The sequence below is a fragment of the Equus asinus genome, chromosome 11, assembly GCF_041296235.1.
Source record: "Equus asinus isolate D_3611 breed Donkey chromosome 11, EquAss-T2T_v2, whole genome shotgun sequence".
NCBI classification, from domain to species: Eukaryota; Metazoa; Chordata; class Mammalia; order Perissodactyla; family Equidae; genus Equus; species Equus asinus.
Genome location: NC_091800.1, coordinates 13,980,818 through 14,001,883, shown reverse-complemented (window position 1 = coordinate 14,001,883; position 21,066 = coordinate 13,980,818). Strand labels below are relative to the sequence as shown.

Genomic DNA, 21,066 nt, shown 5'->3' with positions numbered 1-21,066 from the left:
GTGGAATGTCCCTTTTGTCATTGCATACTGCCCCTCTTTGTCTCTCATTGTTTTTTGTCTATCTTGAAGTCTGCTTTATCTGAGTATGGAAACACCTACTTTCTTTTCTTTGCCATTTGCATGGAGTATCATCTTCCATCCCTTCACTCTAAGTCTATGATTGTCTTTAGAGCTGAGATGTGTTTCCTGGAGGCAGCATGTTTTTGTGTCTTGTTTTTAATCCATCCAACCGGTCTGTGTCTTTTGATTGGTGAATTCAATCCATTTACATTTAGAGTGATTATTGATATATGAGGACTTAATACTGCCATTTTATTTCTTGTTTTCCAGTTGTTCTATATTTCCATTGTTTCTTTTCCCTTGTATTTCTGACTGCCATTTCAGTTTCGTGGTTTTCTGTAATGGTTTTCTGTTTATGATTTATGGCTATGTTCTGATTTTTTGTTTAGTGGTTATCATGAGGTTTGTATAAAAGTTCTCATAGATATGATAGTCCGTTTTCTGATAGCCTCTTATCTCCATTAGCCTAAGCAAGTTCTATCCCCTCCCGCCTCCCCTTCTGAGTTATTGTTGTCACAAATTGTTCTTTTCTGTGTTGTGAGTTTTTGACTACATTAAAGTACTTATAGTTATTTTTGATGCTTTCCTTCCCTTCGTCTTTTATGTTATAATTAATTGTTTACTAACCTGATATAGAGCTGCAGTTTTCTGATTCTATCTTTCTATTTATCTTGTTGGTCAAGGTTTTTTAAACCTTTGCTTTTTAGTTTCAGATGGGAGGGTTCCTTTCAATGTTTCTTGTAAGGCAGGCCTAGTGGCAATGAACTCCCTCAGCTTTTGTTTATCTAGGAAAGCTTTTATTTCTCCATTATATCCGAAGGGTAATTTCACTGGATGGAGTATTCTTGGCTGAAAGTTTTTGTCTTTCAGTGTTTTGAATAGATCATTCCATTCTCTCCTAGTCTGTAGGATTTCTGCTGGGAAATCCACTGAAAGTCTGTTAGGGGTTCCTCTGTAGGTTATTTTCTTCTGCCTTGCTGCCCTTAACATTTTTTCTTTGTCATTGACTTTTGCCAGTTTTAATAGTATATGCCTTGTAGAATGTCTTTTTGCATTGATGTGAATTAGGGGTTCTGTTGGCTTCATGTACTTGTAAGTCCAGTTTATTTTTCAGGTTTGGGAAATTCTCAGCTATTATTTCTCTGAACAAGCTCTCTGCTCCCTTCTCCTCTCTTCTCCCTCTGGAATACCTATAATCCTTATGTTACCTTTTCTAATTGAGTTGGATATTTCTTGAAGAATTTCTTTGTTTTTAAAAAAATCTTAGTTGTCTTTCCTCCTCCACCTGAAACATTTCTATATTTCTATCCTCTGAGTCACTAATTCTGTCCTCCATAGTGTCAGCTCTATTTTTTATGGATTCTATTTTTTATCTCATTAATTGTGTCGTTCGTATACAGAATTCATGTGGGGTTTTTTTTAGAGCTTAAATCTCTTTGGTGAAGTATTCCTTCTGCTCCTTAATTTTATTCCTGAGCTCACTGAACTGTCTTTCTGAGCTTTCTTGTAACTTGTTGAGTTTCTTTATGACAACTATTTTGAATTCTCTGTCATTTAGATTGTAAATTTTTTTGACTTCAGTATTGGTTTCTGGACACTTGCCATTTTCTTTCTGCTCTGAGGTGCTAATGTGTTCTTCATGGTGTTTGATGAAGTGATCCTTTGCTGGTGCATTTGTGGTAGTATCAGTTTGCAGATTCTACCTGTCACTTCTGGGGAGGGGAGGTGGGCAGGAGCTGTGTCTTCTGATCCCACCCATCTGTTGGAAGTTGTTCTGGTAGGGCTTCTCTGCATTTGCCCACTGGCCACAGCTGCTTGGCAGGTCATGCACACATGCAGAGGTAGGGCCTCCATGCTCCACTGGCAGGTCACTCTGGTGAGGCACCCTGTGCTCGGTATTGGACCATCCAAGCTGGTGCACTAGGTGGGAGGGGAGGGGCACTTTCTTTCGTGCACTGGCCGGCTCTGTCTTGCAGTCAGCTCAGCTGTGCTGCTGCACTTGGTTGGGGCTCCTTTACGGGGGCTGAGGTGCACCACTCAGTGGGGAATGTTGCCACAGGTGGGGCCACTGCTGGACAGTGGGCACTCCCACAGGCCAGGCTACCTCTCTGAAAGTGTTTTTTTGCCAGCTGGCTGCCCCCACCTCCTCTTACAGTTGCGCCTGCCACTGTGTGAGGACCTGCGACCTAGATCAGTGCCACTGGGGAGGCAGAGGGGTACTCTCACCTATTTCCACTGCTTCCCAGGGATTCAGTCCCCCCACCTTCAGATATATGGCTGTGTGGATCTCTCAGATGTCTTATCATGCTGTGTAGGGAATCCTCTTCTGGTTAATGGATGTCCGTTTAGTTGTAACTTAGAGGGGATAGACAAAGGAAACAACTCCCTCTGCCATGATGCTGATGTATGTTCTCCTCATTTCTTTTACTATATATTTTTAAGTTATTTTCTTAGTTATTGCCCTTAATTTATAACAATCTAGTTTGAATTAGTACCAACTTAGTTTCAACTGTATATGAAAACTTTACTACTATATAGCTCTGTTCTCCACCCCTTTATGTTGTTATTGTCACAGATTATATCTTTATGCATTGTGTCCCCATCATCATAGATTTATAATTTCTTTATGTAGTTGTTTTTAAAATAATGTGGAATAAAAGAGGAGTTAAAAAACAAAAATACATTAATATTGACTTTTATATTTTTTTAAGTAGTTACCTTTACTCTTCTTTTTTTCTTTTTGTGGATTTTAATTACTGTCTAGTGTCTTTTTGTTTCAGCTTAAAGGCATTTTTTTGTGGGACAGGTCCTCTAGTGATTAACTCTCATTTTTTTGTTTATCCAGGAATTCCTCCATTTCTCCTTTTATTTTTCAAGGATAGTTTTACTGGATATACAGTTCATGGTTGACAGTCTTTTTCTTTCAGCACTTGGAATATGTCATTTCACTGCCTCCTGGCCTCTGTAGTTCTTATGAGAAATCTGCTGTGAATCTCATTGGGGATCCATTGTATGTGATAAGTCACTTCTTTCTTGCTGTTTTCAAGATTCCTTCATTATCTTCTGACAGTGTGTCCCAGTGTGAATCTCTTTGATTTTATCCTACCTGAAGTTATTTCACCTTCTTGGATTTGTAGATAAATGTCTTTCATCAGATTTGGGAAGTTTTCAGCTACTAATTCTTCAGGTATTCTCTCTGCCTCTTTCTATCTACTCCTTTTAAGACTCACATTATGTATATGTTGGTATGCTCCTTGAGGTCTCATGATTTTCTTTAGTTTTTGTATGTGGTTTCTTTTAGTTCTTTGAGCATATTTAAAATTGGTGCTATAGTCTTGTTTGGTAAGTCCAATATCTGAGCTTTCTCAGGGATATTTTCTCTTAATTAGTTTTTTTCCTGTGTGTGGGCCATGATTTCTTGTTTCTTTGCATGCTAATAATTTTTTATTGAAAATTAGACATTTTGAATAACATAATGCAGGCAGTCTATAACCAGATTCCCCTCCCTCCCTGAGTTTATTGTTGCTGCTCATTATAATTTTTGTTCTTTGTTGGTTTAGTTACTTTTCTGCACTAATTTTGTAGAGTCAGTATTCTTTGTTGTGTGTGGCCTGAAGTTCTTGTTCTATTAGCTTAGTGGTTAGATGATGATTCAACAAAGGTTTCTTTAAACATCTGGAACCAAAAAAACCCTTTCCATCTTTGTTCATAGGCTCTGTGTGTGTGTTGGGCACACCTTCCACACTAAGGTCATTTACAACTCTGCCTTAGTCTTCACTTCCTACTCACACAGAATCTGAAGGTTAGCCAGAGGTGAGAGCTTAAGGCCTTCTCAGTTCTTTTCCGAGCACACATCCAGCCCTGGGCATGAACATGGTCTTCCAGATTCCAAGGCATGTCGGAAAACTTTTTAAAGCCCTGATTCCCTAAAGTGTCTCACTCCCCAGCCTTTCCTCTCAAGCTTTTGGTTTGTCTATTGTCTATTCCAACTGTTATTCCTTGCCCCAAGTGGCAGCAGCTAATGCATTTGCCTTTAAGTGTGTTCAACAGGTGTTCCCTGTGAAGCCATTTCTTTTTTTTGTGTGTGTGTGAGTAAGATTGGCCCTGAGCTAACATCTGTGCCAATCTTCCTTTATTTTATGTAGGATGCTGCCAGTGTGGCTTGATGAGCAGTGCTAGGTCCGCACCTGGGATCCAAACCTGTGAACCCTGGGCCCCCAAAGTGGAGTGCGTGAACCCAACCACTACACCACTGGGCCACTGCCGCAATTTCATTCTTAACAGAGTTCTGAGTTTGTCAAAATAAAGGCAAGCCCTTTGAGCTGAGGGTGCCACCAAACAGGTCAATATAAACAATCACAGTTCTCTTAGAATAAGATCAGCTCTGCTTCTTCTGGTACAAGAAACCTGTACAGAATGCAGACTGTTGTCTTCAGAATCTTCACTGATCTTGGGAGCAATAGATGGGACCAGAGTAAGTAAAAAACATCCACAAAGCTCTCTTACTGAAGACTCAGGTATTGTTTTTGATTAAGCATTTGCCTGGTTGCTGTAAAGCCTTGATTGCATCCATTCATCATTCATCAATGACTTTCATCCATTCATCAATGGATGCATAGATAAAGAAAATGTATTCACCAATGGATGACTAGATATATAAAACATGTATATGTATATATATAGAAATAAAACATGTATATGTATATATGTGTATATATATACACACACACACACACACATAGACACAACAGAATATTATTATCCATAAAAAAGAAGAAAATTTTGCCATTTGCAACATGTGTGGACACTGAGGATATTATACTAAGTGAAATAAGTGAGACAGAGAAAGACAAATACCATACAATCTCACTTGTATGTGGAATCTAAAAAAACAAACAAATGAACAAAAAAAAAATGACCTCACAGATACAGAGAACAGATTTGTGGTTGCCAGAGGCATAGGGTAGAGGGTGGGCAAAATGGGTAAGGGGGGTCAAAAGGTATAAAAATCAGTTATGAAATAAATAAGTCATGGATATAATATACAGCATGTTAATAATACCATATGTATATTTGAAAGTTGCTGAGAGTAAATCTTAAAAGTTCTCATCACAAGAAAAAAGTTTATAACTATGTATGATGATGGATGTTAACTAGACTTATTGTGGTGATCATTTCACAGTATATACAAATATGAAATCATTATGTTGTGTACCTGAAACTAATATAAAGTTATATGTCAATTATATCTTAGTTAAATTTAAAAAATAGATAAAAGGATAATACCATGAATAACTTTATACAAATAAATTTGAAAATTTAAATGAATTGTCTAAACAGCTAGAAAATACAACTTATTAAAACTGACTAAAAAAGATAGAAAGACTGAGCACTCCTACAATGTAAAATAATAAAAGTTTTTTCTAATCAAGAAAACTACAAGTCCAGGTGATATTTCAGAAAAGTTCTACCAAATATTAAGATAACTGTTAACTGTAAATATTATGCAAACTTTTCCGGAGAAAAGAAAAATAGAGAATATCTCCAACTCTTTTCATAGCACTGACATAACTTGATAGGAAGAAGACAAAAATGGAAATTTTCAGGCTAGTGTCATTCAATACAAAAATCCTTGTTCTTTTTTTTGGTCTGCTTGTTCTATCAATTACTGAGAAAATTGTTTTAATCTATGATAAAGATGGTGGATTTGTCACTTTGTGTATAGATGACCACTTAGAAAATATTTCTCTGCCTCTAATCATTTGAAATTATATTAATCACATTTTGAGAACTTTACAATTCTTCTATCTCACCTGTTCTTTTTGCATAAATCCTACTAACCATTGCCACACTCCAATCTTGAATTGCATCCTAGGAGTCTCAGTGAAATAAATAAGATTATTTTTGTTGTTGTTAATATATAGTAAAAATAAGAGCTGCCATTTGTAAAATTCCACCATGTACCAGGCATTGTGCTAGGTGCTTTATTTACAATAAAAGTCCTTTTATCTAACATGATTGGGACAGGTGGCTGGTTAGTTCACTGAAAAAGTTGATTAAAGTGAGGACTCATTAAGAAATGATACATACTTTAAACATTTTATTTGAACTTAAAATGCGTGCTTACACATACGTTCGTTCACCAGTCTTTATGTATGATTCTGTTTAGTGAGTTTATCCTTTTTCATGTATAAATCACACCTGCAATGTGTTGTCAAGAATTTCTAGTTTCTATTGATGAAAATGGGGGAGAACCCAAAGAAATCTTCAATGCAATGTGAGTGCAGAATTGTAGGTTTTTATGATTTTTAACCAAACTTTATAGTTATCCTGCCCACGCCTAATTTGATAACAGCTGTTTAGTATCTCATCTTTATTGAGTCATTTACTTCAATTTAATTTTTTATAAAAACTTTCCTTTTTTTCTGAGGAAGATTTGTCCTGAGTTAACATCTGTGGCCAGTCTTCTTCTTTTTGTATGTGAGCCACCGCCACAGTGTGGCCACTGACAGATGAGTGGTGTATGTCTGCACCTGGGAACTGAACCCGGGCTACTGAAGCAGAGTGCGCTGAACTTAAACCACTAGGCCACTGGAGCTGGCCCAGAAACTTTCTTTCCTGTACTTTATTCCACTGGTTGACATAAGGTTTACATAATGTTTATAGTAACTAGCTATATAGCTACTATAGTAACTAGAATTTCATCCTAAGAGTGTAAACAGGTTTGAGAATAAACTCATCTGAATCATTGTAAATATATAACCCTAAGCAATGGGGGCAGAAAGGTGTGGTTGTACTACAGAACAGCCATCCAGCTGGGAACATTTTGTGTGCCTTTGGCATCAGTCATTGTATTGTACAGAGGCAATGGAGAGAATTAATCAATCTACCATATAAGTTAAGTAGAAGTCATTTAAGCGTATCTATATTAATAATCTTTACAACTCTGCAAGGAGGTGATATTATCCCCACATTAGAAGGGCAACCTGATTTGCCCCAGATCCCACCACTAGCTTATCGTTCAGCCAGGACTAGGACCAACGCCTGGACTATTCCAACCACAGTCATTCCACAAAGCTCTGAGACCTCTTTTCTATAATCTTTGTGTGTTTTAATAGAGTTTTACTTCATTTATTGCCCACGTGCCATGAATTAGTATATAGGCCTCTGCAATGGGAAATATTATTTCTAGCCCCCTTAATTATTATTTTCACGAAGATCATTTGGCACTTACCATGCTCTTCTGCATAGTATTCAGTTTTGGGTCTATCTGGATGTTCTCTCTCCTTCGTCTTCAGGTCACAGTTCATTTGGTCAGGTTAGCTTGTCTCTGAGCAAACACTCTAAATCTTGAGAGGTAAACTCCATCCCCACCCAGAGCTTGGATTCTAAACCATTGTCTAGAAAGCAAAACCATATTCCTCACAGATGTGTTACCATTTGTTCATTTATTTCCTCATTTCTTTTCTAAAACTATAGTCTGTGCCTCCAACTCTCCTGATCTCCTCTCCATGACCATGACTAACTTTTGTTTAGTGATGCTTCTTTTCTTTTAATGGTGCCAGTGTATCCATTCTTTTCCTCCTTTCCCTGCAACAGGATGGTTCATGTTTAGGCGAAGAAAGTGAAGTTTGTTTTCAGAATGACATGCTAGTCTGCAGTGTAAATTTCAAAACTGCTGTTGCACTTAGATTTCAACTAGAGCTTTCACTGGAATCAGACAGAACTGGCCAATAAAGGAGAGTTATTACCAAAATTGGCATTCTTAAATTCTTTTTAGAGACGCCCCATTACAACTGCTTCTCAGTTATTTAATGTTCCTCAACATTCTTTCCAAATCAACATCCAGGAAGGTGTAAACAAGGGCTGCAGCAATTAGGTGACAAAGAACAAGGTATTCAGGGCTCCTCCCTATTGAAAATTGCCCAGGAGCATGGGACGGAATAAGCAGGCCAGAGGTCAGGGGTTGGTTTAATAAATTCCTTTGTCCAATGCCCAGCCAATTGACTGTCTAGTCTTTTGCTCAGCATCTCTTTCAGCTCCCATGTTTGTTTGCTTCTTTAAATGTTTGTTTTTCTATTCCTCTATCCTGGATATTTTTCCTCAGCTGTGTCTATTGTCCTTCCCCGACTGCATTTTACTATGTCTCCATCTGTACCTTGTGGAAGAGAAGATAACTAGACCTTTGCATTCTAAATCAGAAATTTCCCAAATCCTCCTTTTTCTCTTAGGATCAAAGATTATCTTCAATTAAGGGGAGCTGTAAACTTTCAGTGTGCTCAGTGAGGCACTCTTCCTCTTTTGGGTAGGATAATTTTTCACTGTGGAGCTGTCCTCAGCCTTGCAGGATGGGGACCCTTCCTGGCTTCAGTACCAAGTACCAGTAACATATTTCCAGTTATTGTGACCACCAAAAATGCTGTCACAAGTTTCCAAATATCCCAGAGAATAGTGGTGGAGACTGGTTTACAACCACTCCTAGCCAGGCAATGAGAAACCTATCACCCAAATACTAGATTTTGCTGCTCATCACCAATTGTTCTTTATAATTTAACGGAGCAACTTAATTGCCAAAGTTTTTTGTGTCTAGAGAAAATCTAGCTATTAAAGCCACTAAAGTTGTGCCATTCTGAGACTATACTGGCCACTTTCCAAAATTCAAGATGTGAGGAAAACCAGGATGTTTCTTGGTAGGTTTTACATATATCAATAAAAATATTTTAAAATATAAATTCATAAATATAAATATTTATGTGTGAAATATAGGGAAAATATTAGGTTTTCATAAAGTTACTGGTTTATGAAACAAGTATGTGAAAATGGGCTTAATTTTCTCAAAGTATATTCATTTTTAATTTAGAGAGTTAAAATATCTCTCTTTTTTAGGGGCCGGCCCTGTGGCGGAGTGGTTAAGTTAGTGCGTTCTGCTTCAGTGGCCTGGGGTTTCGTTGGTTCGGATCCTGGGCCCAGACGTGGCACTGCTCGTCGGGCCATGTTGAGGTGGTATCCTACATGCCACAACTAGATGGACCCACAACCAAGATATACAACTATGTACTGGGGGGATTTGGGGAGAAAAACAGAAAAAGAAAATAAAAAGGGGGAAGACTGGCAACAGTTGTTAGCTCAGGTGCCAATCTTTAAAAAAAAATATATATATATATATGTATATATATATATTTTAAGTAATTTAAACATATAGTACAAAGTACATACATACTTTAGAATCCCTTATACTAACAATTTGTAAATCTGCGCATTGAGAGTATAATGTTTGTTAATGTTATACAAATAGTTGTTATAAATTTTCTTAATTCTTTTATATTTCAGAGAAAGAGATTTGAAGAAAACTGGGTACAGGTTCAACAAAACCAAACAGAAGAGAAACAGAAAAAGAAATAAAACGCAGAGCAGTCACAGTAAAATTATGGAGGAAAACTCATTTGAAACCTTAAGTTATCTTACGCCAGGAGATCAGGACCCATCTCAGAGTGAAGAGGAAGACTTAGAAAAGACCAAAAGAGAATCAGGGTGTACCTTCACTGGTGGTCTGGGAAACGAACTAGGAGATATAGTGAATGGCCATAAAGATGAAAGACAGAAAAATATAAGTCGTGACGACAGTTTTCCAAATGTTACATCTGTAGTTGAATTGAACAATACACCAAAGAATTACCTCCCTAAGGAAGATGATGACTTGTTTCTAAGTTTGTCATTGATGCCAAATGAAAACTCTATTATTTGTCCAACAATGACTCAAAATCTTTCCTGTGAAGCAAGTGATGACTGCTCTAGTATGAAGGTAGAAAAGCATATTGGAAATAGGCACACCATGGCATTACACATACAGGAGCAATTTGCTGAAACCCCCTGCTCATTTCTGCAGAAGAGAGAGATGGTAGATAAAAGTCTCCCTAATGAAACAATTCTGTGCCGTCAATATGGATCTAGAACTTCAGATAAAGTCTTAAGAAAGGAACAAGGAGTAAATACAACTACAAACAATCATTGGGCTTTTTTCTCAAACAATTTATCTGATGAAGAATTACAGCTGCGTTCTGATAGACAAGCCTATTTTGGTACCTGGCCTGAGGGACCTCATAAGTTTATATGTGAACAGAGACCAAAGAAAGATAGAAGGCGAAAACTGGCCAGTCCTGATAGCAGGGGGCAATTGATTAAATTGATCTCCACTTCGGAAGGAGCATTAGGACCAGGAAGCAGTCCAGAAACATTGATAGAGGAGAAGCTATTGATAGAAAATGAAGATTTGTCACCTCCAACTGAGAATGTAGATTCACTCGTAGAAACAGAAACAAATACCTTCAAAAGCTCCTTACTTAACCTGGATATCCCAAAGAGTGCCTTACACTCAACAAAGAATAAGAAAAGGAGGCAGAAAAAGATTTTCAATTTGGCACCAAACTTTAACCTACTGGGACAGACTCATATTGGTGTAAAAGAATGGGGGAAATGTGGCTTGTTAACAGAAAGTCATGGACTAAAAATTATTTTGGAAGAAGAAAAAGATAGAATTTTAGAAGTAAATAATGAAGAGGAGAATAAGCAAAAACTTAAGACCCTCAATCATCATCTATCATGGATTTACTTTGATATTATCAAAGATCCTCCTCTAAATGTTGGTGGACAGTTTTATTCTCATTACCTGCCATTTAATGGACTAAGGCATTCTGTGTATTTTTACAGAAACCCTGTTCCTTCTCTTATGCTACAATATACATCTAGCTTTTGGAAGGTATCTTTTACAAGCAGGAAGCTGTTTTTGACTTTCAAATCTCCGACAAGAGTAGATAACCAAGTAAATGATGTAGGGCTTACTTCTTCAGAAATTTTCAGTAGCCAACCTGATACTTTGTCTTCTTTTAGAGTCACTTCTGATCTTCACTTTTTAAATCAAAGGTTTGATGAAAAGCCGAAGATATGGGAAGAAAAGTCGTTACAGTTCTTACAAACTGCGGATAACCAGGATTTAACAAGCTCTGACTCTGATTCCCTTGAGCTACCATTATCACAACGATTTGCCTCTCAACTAGTAAAGCTTTTTGGATCTCTTGGAGTGCCAGTGGGTAAATTGTGTTTATTTGCTACAAATAAAAAGTCCAGTTTAACATACGTGAGTAATTTTTGAGGTGTTTCTACCTCATGCTAGTGATTTGATGCAGTTAATTGATTTTGTGATACTTTTCAGCAGTGGAAGTGGAGGACCCATAGCAAATGCCAGAGTCTTCCCACCTCCATGACTAACAGTCTTAAATGTCTTTGAGCATGTAGAATACTTGCACTCTCAAATTTAAATAAACCCTGGAAAGAATGAAGGGTGAAGCAAGCAAACAATGATTCTGTAACAAACAGAGATAGACTGCTTTTTAAAAAATCTTTCTACTTTCTGCATTTCTCTTGCTTGGCACATGGCCCTTTCTTTTCTCATTCACAATATGGCTCCCACATATGAGAATATTAAAGGGGAGGACAGTGAAGATTAAATATCATCTGAAATAAGTTGAATTTAATTTTTAAAGACTGTCTGAGAAGGGTGCTGAAAAGAAGATTAGGAAGGAGTCTGACTGGTTGACTTGAAAAGTTCCTTTGGGCTCTTAAGGTTGTTCTTGGAAATGAAAAACCCACCTGTGAATAAAACAGTGAAAATATGATTTTTTAATATTACAAGTAAAATTTTAAGTAAATTTCTTCTAAATGATAAGCATATTTAAGATGCTAAATGTCTTAAAGAGTACATGGGCACATATTCCAACTTTTCCTTATCTTTGAGTCAGTGGCATGTGTTAGTGTTTCATGCAATTGCATGTGTCCCCTTCCTTAGGGACAAAAGCTGTAAGAACCAAGAGGTCAAAGCTCCAATCTCTGCAGTTCTCCTGTATCTTCTTGATATGCTTTCTCGTCTACCCCTACCAGAGTGCCTGGGCCCTGCTCATGTCCTACAGCTTGTCCTCCAGAGTTTTTCACTTTGCTTGTAAACTTCTGCTGTTCTGGATAAACTTGGTCCCCACAGCTCAGACCCAAGATTGGCTAAGTCTCAGGGTCAGGAGGTTACAACTGTCAACTTGCTCTTAGGGTTCTGGCATCACGTTATAATTTTTGTAAGCTCTGTGAATAGCCACATCTTAAGTGTTTCCTGCAATTTTCTATCCTCCTAGATGCACCAAAGAAACATACTAATTAAAAAAATTAAAATGCATTTACTTTGGGGAATTTAAAAAGATAATTGAAGTCATTTTAGGTCAGGGATCTTGGTTCAAGGTCCATATTCTGAAATTGTATGCAAAATTTTTTGTGTCATTTTTCTGGGAGAAAGTCCATAGATTTTATCAGCTTCTCGGTGGGGGGTCCATGACCCCCAAAAGATGAACAATCTCTGCCTTAGATTGGCACCAGAAAGATGAAAGCACTGGTGGGAAAAGATTCTAAGCCTCCTTCTCCCTTAAACGCACAATGTCATCATAATCAGCAATAGTGATCAGACATCCATTAATTAAGCTTTGGAAAGCTTTTTGGATGAAATAGGCCTCATTCATCAAATAGCTTACCTTCTAAATGGGGAGATAAGACTAAAGCAAAACAAAATTATTGCACATAGAAAATATAAATGACCAGTTTATGAATATTTTGTGAGTTTAGCAGTGCTAAAGGGATAGTTGAAGAGATTATGGGGTTATGGTTTTGTCTGGGATGGCTTCAATGTGGAAGTGCATTATAAGCACTGTTTATACAAATGTGGCTTAAAAGAAAAACAGAAAGAATTTCATATTTGGAAATGGCATGTGCTTAAAAAAGGAGAGAAGAAAACTGCAAATGGAGTCTGTAAACTAATTTGTTTGACTAGGTTGGACAAGCCAAGCTCTGGTGTATCTATGGTTAGTAGCCTTGCAAATAAGGCAGGAAACTCAAATGAATCCTAGTATTAGAAGCTCTGCAGACACAGTGGAATTACATAGTAGAGCCATATATAGGCCTGAAGAAACCAAACTACCCATTTTGCTAGGGATATGTGAGTATAGGAAAAATATTTGTGTGGTTTGGTATGGCTGATATGTATCAATGTTTGGACTTGTTTATGAGCGTCTTAATTGTTTGTGAGGATTTTTTTCCCCAAGACACTCTTATGTGGAAGGAGTAATTTGCAAGAAGGCTAAACTTGCTATAGTTGCAATGGTTTATTCAAGTCACAGGAGAGGATGATTACCTAAATTTTATGCCCTGTGACAGTACCACTTGAAGCTATTTTACATGTATAGTATATATATGTATTGATATGCATATATATTTATACTTACATGAGAATATGAACTATGATGCATATCATTTTACATTTATACATAAGGATTTTCATTGAGTTTGGATAGTGTTTACTAATAGAGATTTGAGACTAACTCCTGCTTTAGCCATCACTGAAATATCCTCAAAACTAGGCTTTTACCATTATGGTGGTCTAGATATCATGTTTGCCTATCTTCACATTTAGGGTAAAAATCTTTGTGGCATTAGAGGTGAAATTTGTTCCTTTTTTTCACAGAATCTTTGTTGCCTGATGACTGTGTGGTTCTCCTTGCCTGGATGACACTGAAGATGATCTATTTGCAATGGAAGACATCAGTGGAGGTATATTTTTATGGCTTTCAAAGAAGACCTTCTCTAACTGGTTTCTTAAAAAAAAAAAACAGTTGGAGAAAACCTGTTCATCAAATGTAACATGAAAGGTTATTCTCTATATCAAAGTAGAGAAAGAATATATATGGATGGGTGGATAATGTGTGGATGTTTCTTTTAATTAGTCCCAAAGAGAAAGTTGCAGTTAATTTCCTAACTTTGTTGTAGTGTAGGCTGGTATAAGGGCCCACTGGTGGGTGACTAAGATGCCTATTTTAGGAGAGTCCTTTATTCTTTATTACATCTTTTCTCCCGTCTGGCCCTCAATCTTATCCTGTTATGATAGAGTAACAGCTACAAATTAGATTCATATTTACTTTACTTGGAAGCACCTCATTATTGGTGTGTTCTGTTGGTGCATAGTGAGAGACATGACTATTCTGACAGGCCGTTAATTTTCCAGGTAGCTGGAGGAGGACTGGCTGGGCAGCTTAGAAAAGTAATAGAAACTCTGGAAAAGCCAGTACTCTATATAATGTGATGGGGAGAGGGAGGCTGGGTTTCTGTTTACATTAGTTGATTGTGATTTCAGTGTGCCCAGAGGCAATGCTCAGGGGTACATTTTGAAATAAATAGTAAAATCAAGGTTTTGTGAAACATTATAGAATTATATAATTCAGGATAGTAGGTGTTTCATAACTGTTCATATGACCACAGCTGTGGGAAAAGTAGATTTGTTTTGTATGCCCAGTTAGTGAAACCAAATACTTTTTTTTTTTTTTGAGGAAGATTAGCCCTGAGCTAACTCCTGCCAATCCTCCTCTTTTTGCTGAGGAAGACTGGCCCTGAGCTAACATCCGTGCCCTCTTCCTCCACTTTATATGTGGGATGCCTACCACAGCATGGCTTGCCAAGCAGTGCCCTGTCCACACCCAGGATCTGAACTGGTGAACCCTGGGCCGCCAAAGCAGAATGTGTGACCTTAACCACTGCGCCACCGGGCCAGCCCCCAAATACATTTTTCTAAACTTCTTATATCTTCTTATTTCCTATGGAGACCTTACTGCTACCTAAACACACACACACCCCGCAATACTTTAAATGTTTAAATTGACACTTGTGGATATTATATTTTTTGGTCATTTGGGGAGTGTCCCTACATGAGTTAAATCATGATGCAAACTTAACCCCAATGCCAAATATTAATCATTATTATATGTATTCTGGTTATAATTTCTAGAAAAGACAGAAGAAGATTGGTTAAAAAATGAGAATTCCTTGGACTGTAAGTACAACTTATTCCAGATCTACATGATCAGAAGGAGGTGGATGTTGACATTATTTGGTTGTAATAGCTTGTATGTACCGCAATTGAAGAGTAAATGTAAAAAATGTAGTCTGTTACCATAGCAACCCTGTGTGCTATTGCACATGTGATGCTTTTGTTTCCTTTAAATGTAGATCTTTTTGTGAAATACAACAAAGCTTAGATTGTTTCTACCAAATTTATTTTCCAACTTTATTGGTTAGACATATTTTAGAGCATTCTGTCAACACATAGTTTATGAGGGATTCTTCCCCACCCTGCCCCCCCATATGTGATGAGGGCTGGAAATTAGGGATATAAGTTATATTTAAATATTAAACGATTCTCTAGGAAAAGAGGTAAAACATGTAGACAAACTCATGTCACATTTTAAACTTGACATCAAGCTGACATTAAAATAAACACATTGCACTTTTTTCAAATGCCTAAATTATGAAATAAACACAGCTGCTACGATTTCAGTGTATATGTGTCTGCATTTGATAAGAACTAAATGCACTGTGCATTTACCATATGTTTTCTCTCTTCATTTTAACTCTTATTTCTAAGAGTATTCTGTATATCCATTTTTCAACTAGAAATACACATATACCCAGTAAAAATATTTTTGTTTGTTTTAAACTTGGTTCAGCCGAAAGAAGAAGGATTAAAGATCTGGGGGAAGAGTTTAGAGATTAGGAGGGACCAACAGAAAATGGGGGATAAATGAAAAATATGAGATAGGAGGAATTCCAGAAAGAAGGTAAATTCATTCACGTTTAACAAATATTTATTGAGTTGCCTCAATTCAGACATTGTTCTAAGCACTGAGGATGTGGCAATGAAAATATTCCTGCCCTCATGGGGTTTATGTTGGGACCGAAGGTAAGAAGGGAGGGTTTTCCCTCTGGCCCCACCATGAGGGGGTCCCAGTGTGACACCAGTACTAGCAGCATGCAACAAGCATGGGTGTATTTGGCTGTGACCAACTGGGGAGTCTTTTCTATCTTCTAAATTTGGACGTTTTGTGTCAAGGACTCTTTCTGGACCATACTTTTGATTATTATGTTCATCTTCCATATTCATGCTCAACTGCCCTCTGTGAACCTGGTCTTCTCCTCAGAGAGCAATCACCCCTAATTATTAATCTTTTCTCTTGGGGAATTCTATGAGTGTTGTAGCTATGTACAGATTTTTTGCAATTATAATGAGAACAAGGCTCCCTGTTTTGTGTTTGATGTAATATACTGATCAGTGGGCCTCAAGGCTGTAAATAGAAATTTAGAAGGAGGGCAATAGCAGGAGAATGTGGTTGGCTCTGGGAGCCACAAGTTCCTGCCTATTTCAAAATCCTCTTCCTGCTGGTCGCCAGGGTGTTTATATTATGTTATTTCCTTAAAAGGTGGGGTAGAGTGCTGGAAAGAGGATGGGTTCCCATCTTGAAGCTACTGCTGACTGGCTGTGTGACCTTAAGCAAATTATCCTCTCAGAGCCTCAATTTCTTCACCTGTAAAAAATAAGTCTATAATACCAACCTGTCATGGGGATATTAAATGAGGATTAAATGAAATAACTTGTACAAACTACTTAGCATAGTGCCTGAAAAATAATAGGCTCTTAGTAAGGGTTAATTCCCTTACCCTAAATATCTCCTTGGATTAAAGCATTATCTTTGAGATGCCCCTGACAAAATAGAAACTGTGTTATCTGGGAGAGCAACGTATTGATTCAATAAACTTGTTAACACATTTATATGAATTAGTGTATTTACTATTAACTTTATAATATAAATAGCTGGATCCTCAGGGAAGGGGACTTAGAGCAGGTTTTGATTTCGAGACCGGAGGTTGAGCTATGTCAGGAGGACAGGCTCTTAAGTGAGGCAGGACCAAGCAGGGTGTGGGGATTGTGGGCACAATGTGAAGTTCTAGATGTCAGGGGAGTGGCATAAATAGGGAAACAGCCTGGGGAACTGAAAACAAACTCTGTTCTTGTGACCAGTGTGTCTGGACTTGTCTGGGCTCTTGTTTGTTTGCAGTTGAATTCTCCCGTCTTCCTGGTGCTGTTGAAGATCCTGATCATCAAGAAAGAGTGCTCAGTGCTGGCTCAAAGGATTATTTCCAGCAGCATACTCACTGGATATCAAAATTGTCTTGGATAATCTGTCAACCATTCTTGATTAGTTATCTGAATAATAAAAACTGAACAAAAGAGGTAAAAACTTGAACACTTTATTATTTAATTTTGAAGATGTTTGCCATACTTTAATTTCTTTTATAGAAGAAAAATAAGGCACAAAAAACTTGAGTAGCTTATTTTAAAAATTGTATCAGGATAGAAGGGTAGGCCCTTTACCCAGGTCTAGATCCATGATTCCATTTCTAGAATTCTGAAATCCAGAAAGCTCTGAAAACCAAAAGTTGTTTTTTGTTTTGTTTCTTAAATGTTTGGCTTAGTGTGAATAGTCACACATTTTACTGCAGAAATATTAATGTATTAAATTACCAGGGGCTGCCCCAGACCCCACTGAGAATTTAAGGGGTGTGTGTGTGTGTGTGTGTGTGTATATACATATATACATATGTACATACACACACTGTGTACCTTCAACAAAACAACCGATAAACAAACATATACTTTCTGAATGCTGAAACAAATCTAACCTCAAGGATTTTGGTTAGGGATTGTGGGACTTGCACTATACTACAGTTACTATTATTTTTTTTATTCTGTTGTAGTTTAGTTGTACTGAAACTTTAAATATGAAAATTCATATTTGAAAAATATAAATTAAAGGGTGATTACTCACTATTCACCATGTAGGCATTGACTTAATCCCTCTGTTTTCAGAGAGGGAGCCCCCTGTCTTCTCTTTGTTCCCGCTCCTCCCCACCCTGTCTGATCCACCTCCAGGCTTCTCTAGGGGGTGGGCAGCTGCCTGACAGTGTGGATGTTTGACCTTTCTGTTTACAACCCCAGCCCCAGCCCCAAACCTTCTAGTTCCTGAAATTTTAGGGGTTATGTTAAATTGTGTTGCTTCTTGGCTTTCTATAACTCAGGTTTTTTGGGGTTTTTTTTCCCCAAATTAATTAACACTTGGCCTTTGCTCTCCAGTTTTCAAAATGTTGTTGCTGCGATCTTCTCTCTCCTTTATTATAGTTTACGCTTAAAAATAATAACAAAACAACTACCCCCTGCAAAAAAAAAAAACACTTTACAATTTAGTTGGGTTTCAAAGAGAGAGGAGAAGTTAAATATTTGTGTTCCATCTGCCATCTTTATTGGGAATCGAGTGCTTTTTAAAAAATAGCTCAGTGTTTTCCTCATGTTCATTTCCTACAGCTTTAGTTTATCTTTCTACTAGACTGTAGGTCTCTTCCAGATGGAGACCAGGGTCTCAGGGTTTGGTTGAACTCCCCAAGGGTCTTGCTCTCTGCAGCTCCTAGAGCTTTTGTGAAACTGGACTTGCCTTTGGCCTAGGATGGGATGATTTCAGGGAAGGGCTGACTAGTATTAGGATTGAAGCACAGACACCTGTGGAGGGGACTCTGGCATCTGGCATATCCTTGCTTTCTTAGGGGCCTCCCACAGTGACATCTATGAATTTCTAGTGAATACATTAGAATCCACACCACCATGGCTATAACCAAGGGTAATGTTATAAATATTTAACGAGTCTGGCACCTGGAGTGACCAGTTCTGAAACACCTTTATGCTGTACTGATGCATGCCTACTGACTATGCACCTAGCTTGTACTTGGGTTCCAGAATGCCCCCAGCTTTCTCCAGCCCCTGCCTCTATTACCTTGTCCTAATTTCCAGAATAGAGCTTTAGAAACATGGGTTGGGGCTACTCTCCCCCTCTCCCAGGCTTCCTCCTCAAAGCTTATACTCTTCAAATGCCCCTGTGCACAGTGGCAAATAATAGGTGCTGTGGAAATAGAAGATATGGTCTTTGCCTTGGGGGAGGGGTGTGACTGACATCGAAAAGAGTGAGGGATGGAATGTAGGAGTCAGAGGCAGCGTGGGGTAGAATGAGCAAAATGAAGCTTGTCCAGAGGACATTTCTGCATTGGCAGACTTATCCCAGGCCACCAGAGTCCTGAGCATTCCCCTATCAATTCAGCCAAGTGGACATACTCTGCATTACTTCTCTTCCCTGGTCCCCCTTCCCCTAACCTCTTCCAGCTTCCTGCAGCCTCCATCCGGCTTCCAGGGGAAGGATGAGGGAAGACCCAGGAGGGAACAGGGTTAGGTAGAGAGGAGGACAGAGTCCTACCTCTGACTGGCCAAATTGTGCAGAATGTGGCAGAAGGCGCAAGCTGGAGGTGCTGGAGCAACTAGGAGTCTGTCGTAGAAACAGCTAAGAGGCAAAGATAGACTTCTGTCCTGTGCTCTCAATCATTTCACTTATATATATGTAACAAGATGGATATGTATATAAGATTAACTTCTGTTTTCGAGTGAAAAAATCGGAGAAAAGTTTTTGGTCGAGGAAGAAAGGACATAGGATTAGAGAGAATTGGGAAAGCTACCATATTTAAGATGTTTCTACCATGTTGAAGGGGTTTTGATTAGACTGCTTTGGAAGCTTCAACTTGGTTTCAGACTTTCTGCCGTCTTGGCATCACTGGGAGAGGAACCAGAGGCTGATTTAGAATCAATCCTGGGTTATTTGGAGCTATAGGTTTGAGGGTTAATTCCTAGTTTTCACTAGCTCTCCTTTGCATCTTTGTTTTTCCATGTCTTGTTAAATAGTAATAATTAAATAAACATTTGAATGTTTCTTCATTTGCCAAAAATGACTTAGAAGATTATTTTCTGTATGTCCATCAATATGGTTACTGACTCCGTTTACATTACTCCTTAGCTGACATTATCACCATCTTTGTTCAGTCTTAATCTTTAGTTAACCTGAAGCTCACACTCATCTGCTGATAATAGTTCAGGTCCACATACAATTATTGAGACTTTCTGAATGTCAGGCACTGTGTTAGATCTTGGGATGACAAGGATGACACTGTCCCCACCCTTGAACTTACAGCCTAGTGGTCAGAAGACCTGTCTTCTGGGCAGCACACTATTTCCCAGCATCTACTAGGTCACTTCGCTTGCCACAGGCACTGCAGACTCCGTGTGCCCAAACCTCTAGCCCCCGAGGCTGTGTGTCCTCCTGCTGCCCTAACCACGTGCCTGGGACCCTCTATAGAAGGAAATAGAAGTAGACAGAAGTCTCATTATGCCAGCCACATAGGTAATTTAAATTTTCTAGTAGCCACTTTAAAAAGGCAAAAAAAGCAGGTGAAATTAATTTTAATAATATATTAACCCAATACACCCAACATATTATCCTTTCAACATATAATCAATATAAAAATTGAGATATTTTACTTTTTTTCATACTGAACCTTTGAAATTCAATATGTATTTTAATCTCAGTTTGCACTAGCCACATTTCAAGTGCTCAATAGCCACACGTGACGAGTGGCTCCTGTAGACGGTGCACGTCTAGAATGAAAAAGGTAGTATTTGAGGCTGGGCAAAAACACTCTTTTAAGAAGTATGACAGAATACATACATTATAAGCATCACTATTTTTATGATTCATGTATATTCTCTGTTTCTTATGGCTTTCTCCTAATATTTAGAGAAGCTTTTGAAATCCCAGTGTTGCTGAGCAGTGCTAAGAAGAATCGGAAAGTATCCTTTCTCAGCGCTGGGAAGGGATTTTTCAAGGGAGAGCAGTTCATCTCCCTGGCCCTCCCCCAGGGGAACCCCAAGGGGAAGTGAGATTCCCAGCACAGAGCTCCTCCCTGCTTGCACGTCCCTTCCGAAGTTTGTTGTGAAATCTCTGGATTTTTGTTTTAGAAGGAAATTGTTTCTCTTCACAATTTCTTTTCAAAATTTTCATACCTTAGCTGCCAGAAACAAAATGTATTTATTTTACAATAATTATTACAGCTGAAGCCCCCAGATATCCTGGATTTTTCCAGGATGGTGTTCATTTTTAATATGTCTCTTTCAGTCCAGGCATCTTGAGTTTTGGTTCAGAAAATAGGATCACTCTGTCACAC

At 38.1% G+C, this 21,066-nt stretch overlaps 1 protein-coding gene across 5 annotated transcripts in view; it reads left to right on the top strand.

Annotated features, from left to right (window-relative positions):
- Nucleotides 1-19,789, top strand: part of LOC106835612 (NEDD4 binding protein 2 like 2) — a 70,156-nt gene extending 50,367 nt beyond the window's left edge. For 3 of the 5 annotated variants that reach the window (XM_044777309.2, XM_070520481.1, XM_070520480.1), the window contains 4 exons: nt 9,391-11,147; nt 13,613-13,698; nt 14,927-14,971; nt 17,031-19,789. In XM_044777309.2, coding sequence (XP_044633244.2) covers nt 9,391-11,147; nt 13,613-13,698; nt 14,927-14,950 — 1,867 coding nt within the window. In that variant the 3' untranslated portion in view covers nt 14,951-14,971; nt 17,031-19,789. Of the gene's footprint in view, nt 1-9,390; nt 11,148-13,612; nt 13,699-14,926; nt 14,972-17,030 lie in introns of those variants that run through there. The other 2 variants (XM_044777307.2, XR_011506854.1) reach the window with 2 other exon arrangements.
- Nucleotides 19,790-21,066: the final 1,277 nt, after the last annotated feature.